This window comes from Larus michahellis, chromosome 23 (assembly GCF_964199755.1).
Source record: "Larus michahellis chromosome 23, bLarMic1.1, whole genome shotgun sequence".
In the NCBI taxonomy this organism is placed as follows: Eukaryota; Metazoa; Chordata; class Aves; order Charadriiformes; family Laridae; genus Larus; species Larus michahellis.
The window spans coordinates 4,092,555-4,107,185 of record NC_133918.1 but is presented as its reverse complement, the minus strand read 5'-3'; the positions used below and the strand labels follow the sequence as shown (position 1 = coordinate 4,107,185).

Genomic DNA, 14,631 nt, shown 5'->3' with positions numbered 1-14,631 from the left:
CGGCTGGATGTGTGGGGCTGGGGGCTGCATGGGGCTGGATGTGTGGGGCTGAGGGCTGCGCATGGCTGGATGTGTGGGGCTGGGGGCTGTGTGGGGCTGAGGGCTGCATGGGGCTGGATGTGTGGGGCTGGGGGCTGCATGTGTGGGGCTGGGGCTGTGCATTGCTGGATGCGTGGGGCTGGGGGCTACACACGGCTGGATGTGTGGGGCTGGGGGCTGCATGGGGCTGGGGGCACAGGCGTGTGCGTGCACAACTACACACTCAGGTCAATAACTTTAAGGTACAGGAAGGAGCCGGGGGGGGGGAGGCCGGCTGTCCCCCCCCCCTCAATCCCGCCCCCCCCCCAACCCCGACACTGACGGCAGAGGCAGGCGCCGGTTGCATCCAGACTGCCCAAATTTATTTCAAAAATAAAAAATAAAATATTAAAGACCGAAAGCCTCGCTCTCTCCCCCCCGCCCCAGCCCTCCCCGTGCCCCCCCTCCCCCTTTCCCCCGAACACACACACACACACACACACAAAAAAAAGAGACTTTTACAGACAAAAAAAAAAAAACAAAAAAAACCCAAAAACAAAAACACATCACATGGGTTCTTCTATTTGCACAGATCTCCTGACGAAGAAAAAACAAAAAAAATAATAAAAATAATAAAAATCAAAAGTCGGACAAGAAAAAGGATTTCTACGGCCTATGCAAGACTATGTCAGTATTGGCTCAGTCGGGTAATTAATGTCTATAAATATTAGCCCCACAGCTTGCGGACAGCCATGACCGAGTACTGGGTTTATTTATTCATTATTTTTTTGTAATTTTTTTTTTTTTTTTATTTCCCCCTCCCCAATCTTTCCTCTCCTCCTTTTTTTTTTTTTTTTAAGTTAAAAAAGAAAAAAAAATAATTAAAAAACAATAAAATAAAAAAAAAAAAAATCAATCCAACCAACCAAGAGGCGGGCGGGAAGGAATCCGGGAGGGAAGGCGCCGTTTCTATTCCCCTCCGCAAACAAAATTCAACCCCCCACACCCCACCCCCCCCTTAAAAAAAAAAAAAAAAAAAAAAAAAAAAAAATCAAACCCACCCCCAAACCCACCCCCTGGCTGCGGCAGCGGGGCCGGTGGCGCCCAGGCACACACACGCATGTGCGTGTGTCGTCCCCCCCCCCAAACAAAGCCACCCGGGGGGGGTCCCAGCCCCGCAGCTGAGCAATGCTACATATAGAAGGGAAGGAAAACAAATGGCCCCCAAACCTGGGGGGGGGGGGGGAGGGGGAGGGGGCCCAGCACCTCCGAAAGAGACTTCATCTCCTCCTGCCCGCACCGGGGGGGGACACGGGGACACAGCCCACCCCACTGCACCCCTCTTCACAGCAAAGCAGCAGCTTCCGTATCCCCCAGGGACACCCCCCCCGGGTGCTGGGACCCCCCCCCCCCCCGGCTCCCAGCTTGGTGCGGGGGTGGGGGGGATGCAGGAAGGGGGCGGCAGCTCCTGCCTGCTCCCCCCCCAACGCAACCAAGTCTTGGAGGGGGGTGGGGGGTGGGGTGTGCATGTGTGAGGCTACCCTGGCTGTGTCCCCCCCCACCGTAAAACGCTTCCCCCCAGCACGGGCAGGGTCCGGTGGCAGGAGATGGCAAATCTAGAGGAGATCTGGCCCATGACAACAGAAATGACACCACCGCCAAGCCGGGGCGGCGGGATGGGGCGGGGGGGGGGGGTGTGTATCCCCCCCCCCCCCCCCCAACGGCAGAGTCCTCGACCCCGGGAGGGGGGGGGCGGGTGGGGGTGGGGTGTGCCTTTCCCCGCCACCCCCAGCGCCCTTCCCTGTCCCGTCCCCGTCCCCATCCAACCCCCCCCCCCACAAACACCGGGCACGGCTCTATGCTACGACAAACTCGGATTTCATGTCCGCCTTGACCTCCGGCTTCCAGACCGAGTCCTCGAAGTCCAGGTCCAGGCTGCCCTCGCTGGAGACGCTGCTGTTGCTGTTGGTGCGGCCGGACTTGCGGTTGGGCAGCCAGTGGTAGGGGCCGCGGGCGTCCCGCCGAGCCTTCCGCCGCAGCCGCTTCTGCTGCATCAGCAGCTGCAGCCGCTCCACCTTGCAGCGCGTCGCCCGGTTCTCCGTCTGCCGCAAGCGGTCCCCTGCAACGGCAAAGGCGGTGGAGGGGTCACAGGGGGTCCGACGTTGCCCGCACCCAGGAGACGGCGCAGACGCCCCCACTCGGGCATCACGGATGCGCCCCCAAAGCGGGGTCCCCCCGCCCCCAGCACCAGACTGGTCCCCACTGGGGAGAAACCCCCTTTATATGGTGCTTTGCCGGTTCTCCACACTGGTTGTGGTCCTCTGAAACGGCAAAGGTGGGGGGGGCTGACCTTCCTCACACCCAGGAGACGGCGCAGACGCCCCCACTCGGGCATCGCGCATCACGGATGCACCCCCAAAGCTGGGTCCGTGTCCCCCCCAGCACCAGACTGGTCCCCACTGGGGAGAAACCCCCTTTATATGGTGCTTTGCCGGTTCTCCACACTGGTTGTGGTCCTCTGAAACGGCAAAGGTGGGGGGGGGGGGGGGTCACAGGGGGTCATGGGAGGCTGACCTTCCTCACACCCAGGAGACGGCGCAGATGCCCCCAACTCGGGCATCGCGCATCATGGGTGCGCCCCCAAAGCAGGGTCCGTGTCCCCCCCAGCACCAGACTGGTCCCCAACTGGGGAGAAACCAAAACCCCTTTCTACGGTGCTTTGCCGGTTCTCCAACTGCCTCAAGCGGTCCCCTGCAACGGCAAAGGTGGAGGGGGGGTCACAGGGGGTCAACATTCCCTGTACTCAGGAGACGGCGCAGACCCCCACTCAGCATTGCGCATCACGGATGTGCCCCCAAAGCAGGGTCGTCCCCCCCCCAGCACCAGACTGGTCCCCACTGGGAAGAAACCCCTTTTATACGGTGCTTTGCCGGTTCTCCACACTGGTTGTGGTCCCCTGCAGTGGCAAAGGCGGCGGGGGGTCACGGGGGGCCGACCTTCCTCACACCCAGGAGATGGCGCAGACCCCCACCCGGCATCCCACAGCACAGATGCACCCCCAAAGCAGGGTCCCCCCAGCACCAGACTGGTGCCCACTGGGGACGAGCCCCTTTCCGCGGTGCTTTGCCGGTTCTCTGCCTGCTGCGAGCAGTCCCCTACAATGGCAAAGGTGGCAGGAGGTGGCAGGAGGTCATGGGGGGGGGCTGACCTTCCCTGCACCCAGATGACAAAACCCCCCACCCGACATCGCACATCACAGATGCGCCCCCAAAGCAGGGTCCCCCCCAGCACCAGACTGGTCCCCAACTGGGGAGAAACCCCTTTTATATGGTGCTTTGCCGGTTCTCACACTGGTTGTGGTCCCCTGCAGTGGCAAAGGCGGGGGGGGGTCACGGGGGCCCAACATTCCCTGCACTGAGGAGATGGCACAGACCCCCACCCGGCATCGCGCATCACGGATGCACCCCCAAAGCAGGGTCCCCCCCAGCACCAGACTGGTCCCCACTGGGGACGAGCCCCTTTCCACGGTGCTTTGCTGGTTCTCCACACTGGTTGTGGTCCCCTGCAATGGCAAAGGTGGCGAGGCGGGGGGGGGGGGGGTCATGGGGGGCTGACCTACCCCACACCTGGCCCCCTACTCGGCATCCCATGGCACAGATGCACAGACACCCCCAAAGCAGGGTCCCCCCCCAGCACCAGACTTGTCTCCACTGGGGAGAAGCCCCTTTTATAGGGTGCTTTGCCGGTTCTCCGTCTGCCACAAGCGGTCCCCTGCAATGGCGGAGGGGGGCCACGGGGGGGGCCAACATTTCCCACACCCAGGAGATGGCGCAGACCCCCACTCAGCATCGCGCATCATAGATGCGCCCCCAAAGCAGGGTCCCGTCCCCCCAGCACCAGACTGGTCCCCACTGGGGAGAAGCCCCTTTCCGCGGTGCTTTGCCAAACGGGGGGCACTTCCCCGGTGAGGGGGCAGCGACGCCAGCCCGGCCGCCCCCTCCGCCGCGGCACAGCAGCCGGCGCGGGCCCGGCCCCGCTGCGGCGCGTGGGAGGACCAACAATTGAAGCTCCAGACGTGGGCTCCAGCGCTGGGGAAAGAGGAAAAAAGGGATCCCGCTCCAGAACAAACTTGGCCGGGAGAACGGCTGCGGCAGGAGCTGGCGGGGGGGGGGGGGCGGGGGGGGCTGGGAGCATCGAACCCCCATCTGCCGGGAAGCGGGGGGGGTGTCTCAGGACACAGCAAAACCACCTGAAGGGGACGGAGCCTCTCCGCTTCCCTCCTGCCTCAGTTTCCCCCAGGACAGGGACACGGCTGCACCCAAGGCCACCGCTCCAACAGCCCCACGTGAACCCGGTGGGGGTAAAGCCCCACATCCGAAACGCAGCTCGGACCTCAGGGGACAGCGTCCCCCCCCCAGCACAACAGGGACCTGAGTCGGCCCTGAGGGATGGGGCCAGACCCCCCCAGGACCCCCCCCCAAATGCTGCGGATGCTCCAGCATCACCCTGGGGGACATGGGTGGGAACGCATGCCAGAAACGGGGGGGGGGAACGACAACAGAGGGGACAAACCCCCCTGTGAACCCAAACAAGGCCCCCCCCCCCTCGGAATGGATGGGCAAGAAGGGGTCCCGGCACAGAGCAGAGCCACCGCGCAGGTGGCCCCGGCACAAGTGCCACCGGGGTCGGACGCTGGCGCGGGGCTGGGGGGGAGGTTTCGGGGTGTCTCTCTCCCTTGCTGGGAACACACACAGGGGCCAGGGGCTGCCGGGGGGGGGGGGGGGCTCATGCCAAGCGGGGTGAGCCCAGCCAGGGCCTGGGGGGGACTTGTCACACCAAAGGAGGGGGGGGGACAGGTTACCTGTCCCCCTCCACGAGGCGCAGGTGGCCTCAGGAAGCCCTGGCATGGGGAGGGCCACGGTGGCCCTGGTCACGTCACGGAGGGCTGGGAGCCATCCCAGACACCCCCCCCCTCCCCGCCCCGCTCCCAGACTCCCCTCGGCCGGGAGAGGAGGAAGAGAAAACCCAGAGGGGAGGGCGAGCCCCCCCCGGCCGGCACCGGCGGTTTCACTTCTTTTCTCTAAGCAAATCGTGGGGGGGTGAGAGGGGGGACCGGGGCGGGCACCTCCGGGTGCCTTCCGGCCTCGGGGCGCGCAGGTGTGCACCCCACAACCGCCCGGGGGGGGCCGCTGCGGGAGCCGCCCTCTGCGCCACGGTGGGGGTCCGGACCCCCCCCAGCCAGAGCCACCCGCGCCCCCCAGCCCAGGCAGCAGGTTTGTGAATGGGGAGGGGGGTGAGGAGCCGGAGTTTGGGTGTCGTGTGCCCCCCCCCCTCCAAAAAACACCCACCCACACGGCAGGGACAGGCCCAGAGCTCCCGGGGGGGGACAGGGACGGGGACACCGCAGCCACCTGCCCCCAGCCACGCACTGCCAGCGTCCCCCCTGTGTCCCTGTCCCCCCCCCCCCCCAAAATGGGATCCTTTGTCTCTACAGGGTTTTGCAGCCAGCAGAGGAGCTGGAGCGGGGTGCGGGGACCCCCCAGGTCCCCACGGGTGGTGGGTGTTGTCGTCCCCCCCACCCCCCCACCCCGGCAGGGTTGGGTCAGGCAGGAGCAAACCTCTGCCCCCTGCCGAGACCCTGCAATTGAGGCCCCCGCTTTGATGGAAAATCACCGCAGCCCCCTCCTTGGGTGGGGGGGTGGGTGTCTCAGCCCCCCATCCTGCCTGCCAGCCCCCTCCGCCATGGGCGGGAGCGGGGCAGAGCCCCCCCGGTGCCCGTGCCTGCTCCGGCACCCTCAGCCATGCCAGGAGTGGGAACCGGCCGGTCCTTACAGGGAATAAAATGATATAAAAATTTAAGACTCCGACACTGGGCCCCGCTGGGGCTGGGGCCGGGGGGGGGGATGATCCTATGCAAAACAGGGGGGGCTCAGCTCTGACCTGGGGGGGCTGCAGGGGCTCCCCAGCCCCTCTCCACTCCCCCAGGTGGGACGAGGACGCCAAATAGAGATGCCAAACGCCAACCCCGGCCATGTCCCCCCCCCGCTACTGGGGCTGGCCGAGGCCACCCCCGGCACACAATGTGTCATTCCCCCCCCCTCCCCAGCATTCAGCGTGTCGTCCCCCCCCCACGGCGAGGCGCAGAGGCAGGGAGGGGGGCTTACCGCTGGGCTTGCACATGCGGATCTGGCTTTGGCACTGGACGACGGGGTGCAGAGGCGGGGAGGCCGCGGCCGCCGGCAGCGGCTCTGAGGTAGTTTTGGTGGCGAGGTCCGGGGAGGCGGGTGGCGAGGAAGAGGAGGAGGACGACGATGAGGAGGAGAACTGCGTCTGGCAGCGGAGCTGCGTCAGGGACTGGGGCATGCCCTGGTAGTGTCGCGTGGCGCTGAGGAGGTCGTTCAGGATCTGCAGGATGGTGCCGATGTCCCGCCGCGGCCGCCCGCTGCTGTCCTGGCAGTTGGGGTGCAAAGTGCCTGCAGGGGGGATGAAGAGGTCGGGGGTGAGATGAGCATCCCCTTTTTCCCCTGGGATCTGCAGCCCCTGTGTCGCCCCCGGCCCCTCCGCCGTGGCCCCCCGGGGAGGCTCAGCGTCACCTACCGGAGAAGGTCCCTGAGAAGACCCCAGGCGCGTGGTTGACGAAGCTCTCGATGACCGCACCGGGTTTGCGGGATCGGGCCGTGGGGGCAGGACTGCTGCCCGGGGAGCTGCTGCTGCGGGTGCCGCAGTCCACCTTGCGGGGGGGGGAAGAGACACGGGATGAGCCTCTGGGCCGGGGACCCAGGTGTGGTGGGGCACCGGGGTGGGGGGGGGCACCCAGCCCCGCTCCAGCCCTGCTCCAGCCCTGCTCCAGCCCCTCAAACCGCCGGGTCACGCCAGGACACCCCCGCAGCCACCCCAGGCTCCCCAGGTCCAGCACGCACCACCAGCCCCAGTTTTACTGGGACACAAGGGACTACGGCCATCCCACCCCTCTGTGCATTGCTGGCCCCAACCCTGGGGGTCCTGGCGTTCACACCCCCCCAACACCCAGGCCGGATGCGCAAGGGGGAAGGGGAAGCAGCAGCTCCTGGGGGGACAGGCAGGGTGTGAAGACGAGCCTGGCTTACACCCTGTCCCTGAGCCCCACCCCGGGACCTGGGGGCACTTTGCAAACCGGGCAGGGGAACACCCCTGCCCCACACGTGGGGAAACTGAGGCAGGGAAGGGCATGGCCACAGCAGGGCTGGGAAGCCCCCGGCGTGGCACTCCTGCCCCAATGGCACTGGGAGCCCGACTCACCCCAGTCCGGTGACGCTCCTGGTACCCGACTCACCTCTGAGCAGGAGGAGACGACGCTGCTGTTCACCGTCTGCGCGCTGGCCCCGTGCGACCGGAACATGCCGGCGGTGACGGGAGCGGGGTGGGGGGCGTTACAGTACATAGGGGGGCCGGCGCGGCGGGTGCGGGGCTGGGGGTCGGGCTCTGCTGGCAGGCGGGCACCACGGGGATGCGGGCGAAACCGGAACCGGTGCCGCCGTGCAGTGTCCGGCAGTGGGGGCTGGCGGCGGCCCCCGCCTCGCCCCGGCTGGCGATGACGTGCCGGTGCTGGAGCTGCCCGCTGCTCTGCTGAGCCGCCAGCTGGAGCTGCACAAACATCATATGGTCGCCCACACGCAGGGCCAGGGTCAGCGGGGACCGTCCCGACAAGAAATCGTTGACCTGGGGAGAGAAGAAAACCCCCCCCGCTCCGTCAGCCCCAGCACGCAGTGAGCCCGCTGCACCGAGCCCCCACTCCGGTGATGAACAGGGGGCGGCTCTTGCCCCCACGGGGCCACACGGCCGCAAGGAGGGGTCATTAGGGCAGCGAAGGGGTGACACCCCCCCCCCCCTCCCCCGACAGCCTTTTCCCGAGTCCTCGGCCGTGCCAGCCTGGCAGGCGGACGAGCCTGGCTATTGTCCCCACGCGACCCCAGCCCGGTGCCAGCTCCATCAGCTGACAGCGCCGGGGGGGGTTATTTTCCTCCCTCCTGCCCTCCCCGCCCTTTATCTCCCGGCACAAGAGGGCCGTGCCGCTCGCCCTCCCCGGCGGTGAACCCGCCGCCAGCGCCCGGCGGGCAGGGACAGGCAGGGGCCGCAGCCGGGGCCGCCGCGCAGCCACACACCCCCCCCACCACCCTCCCCGGGGCCAGCAGCCAGCACGGAAGGGGTCCATCCCCCCCCCCACCCCAGCACAGGGAACACGCTCCTCACCAAGGATGGGGAGGGGGCAAGCGAGGACATGCCGGGTGCCTGCTGTGCCCACCGCTGCGACTTGGGGCTGGCAGGGAGGAGAAGGCAGCCCACCTCCCCCCGTCCCCCCCCCCCCACCTTTCCATCCCCAAAGGCAGCCTGAGGGAGGGGGGTAGCGGCACAGGCAGGGTTTGCCCCTGCCCACCCCGGAGGCCTCGGCGCAGGCAGGTGATGGAGCAGCTGCAGCGCGGAGACAAGAGCAGGGGGCCCTAACCCTGCCCAGGTCACGGCTGTGTGTGCCGGGGGGGGGGGGGGGGGCCAATCCCCAACACCTGCTGGCCCCCTCCCCCCTGCCAGCATACCCCTCAGCCCCCCCGGGATGCATCAATCACTCGACATCTGCACCAGGAAAGAGGGGAGCCCCCTACCTCCCCTGAGCATCCCCCCACATTCCTGGGGGGCGGTGGGAGGCAGCCACGAGCCCCCCCATGCCACGGTGCTCCCCCTCTGTGCGTAGATGGGTGGCGGGGGGGGGGGGGGTTGGTGGTGGAAATTTGTGCCTCTCGCCCCCGCCAGCCCGGCCGGCTGCAGGGCGCGGGCTCACGCACAGGCAGGGCTGTGGGCAGGACACCGGGTCACAGCTAATGGGGATGACGCCACCACCGCCGCCGCCCCCCCCCTCCCCGAGCCGAGCTATTCTAGGGCACAGCAAGGACTGGCTTTCCCAGCCCGTCACGTGCAGCGCCGTGCACGGCTCCCGGCAGACGTCACCCACCCACACCCCCACCGGCACCCTTCGGGGCGCAGCCGGCGCCCGCCGCAGGACGAGGCGAGGGGGCCCGAGCGGGACCCGCAGAGCCCCGCTCCCCATCATCACACACACCCCCCACCCCCCCCCCAAGCTGAGGGCTGGCACCTCTGCAAAGCACGGCCCCCCCTCTGAGTCTGCCCCCCCCCCCCCAGCCCCATCCCGGCTCCCCCGCGCCCCGTTCCAGCGGAGGCCGGTTCTGAGAAGCCGTGGGAAAAGCAGCTTTAAAAATACCAGCAGCAAAGCCCCGAGCGTGTCAGGCGGAGGCTGCAGAGGAAGAGGTGGGCGTGAAGGAGACACTGCAGCTCTGGACACGGAGGTTACGGGGCGAGGGAAGGGGGGGGGGGGGGGGGGGGGGGGGGGGGCCGCGGGAGAGGACGGCGGGCATGCAGATGGGCATGCGTGCGCACACGCGTGTGCCCGCGCATCGCACCTGGCTGCAGGAAAGCGTCACCCCCAGCCCCCGTCCTGCCCCACGGCTCAGGTTCTGCCTCCGTTTCCCTGCCGGCAGCAGCCCGGGATGGATACTCCATTCTGCCCCCACCCCCCCTCGCCCCAAAACGTAGCACCCCGTCCCCACCGCTCGGTCACGACTGCCCCAGCTCCAGTCACAACAGCCTGGCGGCATCACCGGCGCAGCCGTCACGACTCCTGCACGGAGCACACCCCCCCACACCCCCCCCCGCGGGCGGCAGCGCCAGGGCAGGCAGCAGCAGGCAGCGCCTGCCCACGGTCCCGCACAGCTGCGGGGCCACCCTGTCCCTGCTGCTGCCGCTCGCGGAGCCAGCGGAGGTGGGACATTTCCCACGGGACAAACACAGGACTCCCAAAACGGGTCCACGCGCCGCTCTCCCAGCTCGAGGCAGGGGGGGGGGACACGGACACACACGACACCATGCTTGGGGAAGGGGACGGCCCCCTCCTGCCACCCGGCCGAGCCCAGCCCCGTGCCCAGGATGGGCAATCCCCATCCTTTTCCCCACCGAGACCCCAAGTGGGGAACAGGGTCTGCTCGCAGCCCCCGCCCCCATCCCACACGCAGGGGGAGGCAGCCAGGGCAGGAGCACCCCCCGCCAGCCCCTGCCACCCTCCACCAACCCCGGCTGCTCTCCCCTCCCTACCGAGGCCAGCCCGGGGGAGCCCCACACCTCCCCGGGGCCCCCTGACGTCAGCCGGCACCCAAAGCCGTACCCCCCGCCCCCCCCCCCCCCCACGCTCCATCTGACTCACGCCTGCCCGCGCCCCGCCTGACCCCTCGCCAGCCTTGGGAGAAACCAGAGCACCCCAAACCCACGCCAAGCCCATGCTTCCCAGCAGCGCTAAAAATAACCCCTTCCTCCCCAGCTGGGGGGGGGGGGGGGATGTGTGGGGGTGTGTCCCATGGCCTCCCCCTGGCCCCCCCACAGGCAACCAGGGGCTCGGCCACGGCGCTGAGCCGGCTGGGTCCCGGCGGTGCCCCAGGCAGGGCGGCCGGCCCGGCGGGAGCAGGGCTCTGGGGCTCCCAGCACCCGCCCCCACACCGCTGCCAATCCCCCCCCCCGGCGAAACCAGGCCGCTCCAATGCAAACACGTCCCACCCAGCCGCCTGCTCGGCCGCCCACGGCCAGCCAGGGAGGACCCCGTCCCTCCCAGCCGGCTCTGCCACGGGGGCCGGGACAGCCCCGCCGGGGGGGGGCGGGGGGGGTTGGAAGCACTGGGACCCCCAAAGGCCCCTCACCCAGGGGTCCCCCGGGACCCCGTCAAGCCCCAGGAGGGGACCCGGCGGCACCATGCCGGGCTCAGGGCCCGCCAGGGATGGGGCAAGTGTCTCCCGGCTGCTTCTGAGAAACGCGGATGACTCAGAGAACGCCGCATTCCCGCCTCGCTCCAACGCCTGGCCCCGCGTCACCCCAGCCCCAGACACCCCCGGCCCCCCCCCCGGGCTGTCCCCGGCCAGCCCCTGCCCCCAGCAGGGAGGGCAGCACCCCCGCCACCCAGAAACGCAGGCAAGCTGTTCCCTGCTCCGGTTCCTGGCAGATCTGGAGGGGAAAGGCCAGCCCCGAGCGAGAACGTGGTGGGGGGGAGCAGGAAATGGCCCCCCAGCCCTGCAGGCTCTCAACACACTCCAGCCGGGCGCAGCTGCGGCCGACAGCTGGGTCCCACCACCCTGACGCCGCTGATGGGGGGGGTGGGGTGGGTGTGTTTCCATGCCAAGGAGTGCAGGGGGGGCAGAGCCCCCCGGCCACATTCCTCTGGCTGCAGCCTCCAGCCCTGGTAGAACCAGCAGGACGGTCCCCGTCCCCCCCCCCAGCACCCGCAGTGGGGCAGAGGGAGCGGGGGAAGGAAGAGCTGAGGCTGCAGGATCCAACCCCAGCTGCCCGTGGGCACAGCTCCCTGGAAAGCGGGGGCAGGCGCCGAGCGTGCCCGGCGGAAGGAAGCACGGCGAGCCCTTCCAGGAAGACCCCGTGCCGCTCAGCCGGGGCACGGCGTCACCTCCTGCCTGGCAGCCACTTTCCCTGAGCCACCTGGGTAGGGAGGGAAGGGGGGGGGGGGGGGGGCAGCGCCGCGGCCCCCCACCCCACCCCGCGCCACCCCCAGAGGAAGCCGGCGCAGCTCTCCCTGCGCTGCCGGAGGATGCGTGACGCAGGCAGAGCCGAGCAAAGCATGAATGAGAGGAGTGGTTTCCTGCCCCCCCCCCCCCCCCCCCCGCCCCCCCCCAGGTGCTGGCGGTTCCTCCTGCACAGCCCCAGCTTCCTGAATCACCGACCCGGGAGGAACCTGCAGTGGGCAGGGAGGTGCGGAGCTGCTTCCCGCAGCCAGCGCCTGCATGGTCCCGGGGCGGGGGGGGGAACCAGGCGGCACATCTCAGCCGCCGGCCCCCAGTGGGCCACCAAACCGTAGCCCCCACTCCCTTTCCTCTGCTGCGCTTGGCCAGGAGGAACCACGGCCACCCCCGGGTGTTACAAGCCCCATAGATACACGGGGCACCCCCCCAAGCCTCCCTGGGTCCAGGCAGCTCCGTGGGTTCCCTGGCCCTGCTGCTCCCCAGGACATCCCACCTCGCCGCCCACCCCGGCAGGGAGCTGCACGGCCCCCCCACCAGAAACGGTTGCAACCCCGAGGGCAGGATGTGCACCAGGACCCCAAAAGCAGCCCCCTCCCACAGCTCTGCACCCCCCGCTGGGACGGGCAGCACCCCACCAGCAAACCGGGCCCCCCGGGGACGGCAGAGGCAGGAGCCAGACCCCAGCACAGGAGTCCTGGCATAAGCTCCCCCCTCCCCTCCCCGACTTGGCCCACACGGGGTTAAACCAGCTGCTGAAAGTCAAGGTCACCCCGAGCAGCCAAGGGCAGCGCGGAGCAGAAAAGGTCCCCACGCTCAGAGCGGCCCCGGCCCTTGCCACATCCCCATGGGGGGCACAACCGTGCCCCCGCTGAGCCCCCCCTGCCTGGCCCTGGGGCTCAGCCCCCACCTCCAAATTCAGCGAGGCAGGTGAAAGGAAAAAAAAAAAAAAAAAGAAAAAAAAAGACTTAAAAAAAAAAAAAAGAAGCTGCAGCATCGGCCAGAAAGGAAGGAAAGAGTTTAACAGCAATAATAAAGAGACTGAAAACAAAGAAGCCAGGGCCTGCGCGGCTGGGGGTAAATTCCACCTTCGCGGCAGGCGGCGGCGGCTGCGCGCGCACCCGCTCGGCTCACCCAGCCCTGGGAACGCTTCCTCCCCGCGGGGACCCCCCCCCCTGTGCCCCGCCACCTCCCGCGCTGGAGGCCGCCCCGCCAGCCGCCCAGAAACTTCACAGTTATTCTAAACACGGCCCCCGCCAGCGCCACCCCCTCCGCCCGCGCCCCCTCCTCGGCACCCGGCGCCCCAGCCCAAGGCCACCGAGGCAGGGACACGGAGAGCACCAGAACACCTGGGCATGGCCAATCCCCCCCCCCCAAGGACGGCTCCAAGGAGAAGGGGACGAGCCCTTCGGGTGCTGGGAGGAAAAGCCGGGCTCCGCAGCCCCACGAGCCCCCAGTCTGGCCCAGTTACCCCCCTCAATGCACAGCAGGGCAGGCAGCCACAGTGGGGGGGCGGCTGCAGCCCCGCACCCCCCGGGCAGGTCTCTGGGCCACCCGGCCCCGCTGGGAGGAGAAGCCAGGCTCTGCAGCCCCACAAGCCCCCAGTATGGGCCCAGCGGCCCCCCTCAATGCACAGCAGGGCAGGAAGACGAACACAGCGCGGGGGGCGGCTGCAGCCTCACACCCCCCCGGGCAGGTCTCTGGGCCACCCGGCTCCGCCGCCGACCTGCTGCCGTGACCTTGGGTGAGTCACTTCACCTCCCCGCGCCTCTGCCCTCCCCGGCTGCCGGCGTGTTTGGGCTGCGAGCGCTGCAGCGTGGGACCTCCCTGCGCCGGGGCGCTGCACGGGGTGACGGTGCCCGCCCCAGGGCACCACCCTCAGCGCTCCCAACCCCTTCTGAAGGTGAAACCTAAAGGCGGCACTGAACCCCAAAGCTTTTTGGGAGGGGAAAGAGGAGTCAGGCCACAGCGGTCCCGTCCTGTCCCCCCACCCCCCCCACCCCACAGAGCCTCCTTTGTCTCCAGCGGTGCCTCTCACCTGAGTTTCAGTGAGGCTTTCCAGAGCTTGCATCACCGACTGTTCTGGCCTGGATGCCTGGGACTGGAAAAAAAAAAAAAAAAAGATGGAGGGGGGGGATTAACATTACAAATGCAGAGAAGGAGGGGGCGTCTGTGCGGCAGGAGGGGAGGGATGACATGTCACTTCCACTATTTCTACACAAGCCCTGAGAAAGCAGTGAAATATTAAACCTGCTGCCGTGCCCAGCCCAGCGCTGCCTCCTCAGCGAGGGCTGGGGCAGCGGAGCCGCAGGGCTGCCAGCACATCCTCGCCCGGGGCTTTAATAATAGATGGGGACGAGTGGGGGAGGGAGGGAAGGAAGAAGGGAAGGAGGGAGCAGCAGGAAAAAAAAAAGGCCGCTTACCATCAAGCCGGCCTCCACGGTGGGCACCAGCGTCAGCTTGCTGCCTTCCACGACCCCCAGGTCCTGCAGTTTTCCAGAGCTGAGGCGGCTGTGAGGGGTGGGGGGAGAGAAGACGATGCCCAAAGTGGGGGTCAGTGCAGCCTCAACTGGTCCTGGCCACCCACACCGGGGGGGGGACGGGGACACCCAGTCACTATCCCAGCTGCTCCAAGGGGACCAAACCCCCTCAGCACCCCCCCCCCCTCCCCCCAAGCATTTCCACAGCTGGCAGGCAGGAGGGGAGCCCAGGACCCCACTGCTCAGCTGCCTCTGCCCCATCCACCCCCTGCACCCCGGGGGGGGGGGGGCAGCACACGGTGCTGGGGTACCCCCCCCCCACTCCACGCACGGTGCACACAGCCCGGGGGGCTGCAGCCATGGGGGCGAGGGAGGGAGCCAGCCAGCCAGCAGCTTGGGGGGGGGGCCCGCGGGGCTTCATGGCACAGGAAGCCTGCCCACGGCGAGGGGGGGTGGGTGGGAGGGAGAGAGAGAAGCTGGGACCAGCGTGGGGTGGGGGAGGCGGCACTGGGGGACGTGCCCCCCCGCGACACGTAGGTGCCGGCAGATGTACGCAGTGTGTGTGTGTGTCCCCC

At 68.2% G+C, this 14,631-nt stretch overlaps 1 protein-coding gene across 1 annotated transcript in view; it reads right to left on the bottom strand.

Moving 5' to 3' along the window:
- Positions 1 to 381: 381 nt before the first annotated feature.
- MIDN (midnolin) overlaps positions 382 to 14,631 on the bottom strand; it is an 18,241-nt gene continuing 3,991 nt past the window's right edge. The window contains 6 exon segments of the mRNA XM_074565943.1: positions 382 to 2,137; positions 6,183 to 6,491; positions 6,616 to 6,748; positions 7,331 to 7,446; positions 7,449 to 7,716; positions 13,615 to 13,677. Of these exon segments, the coding sequence (XP_074422044.1) occupies positions 1,875 to 2,137; positions 6,183 to 6,491; positions 6,616 to 6,748; positions 7,331 to 7,446; positions 7,449 to 7,716; positions 13,615 to 13,677 (1,152 nt within the window). The 3' untranslated portion in view covers positions 382 to 1,874.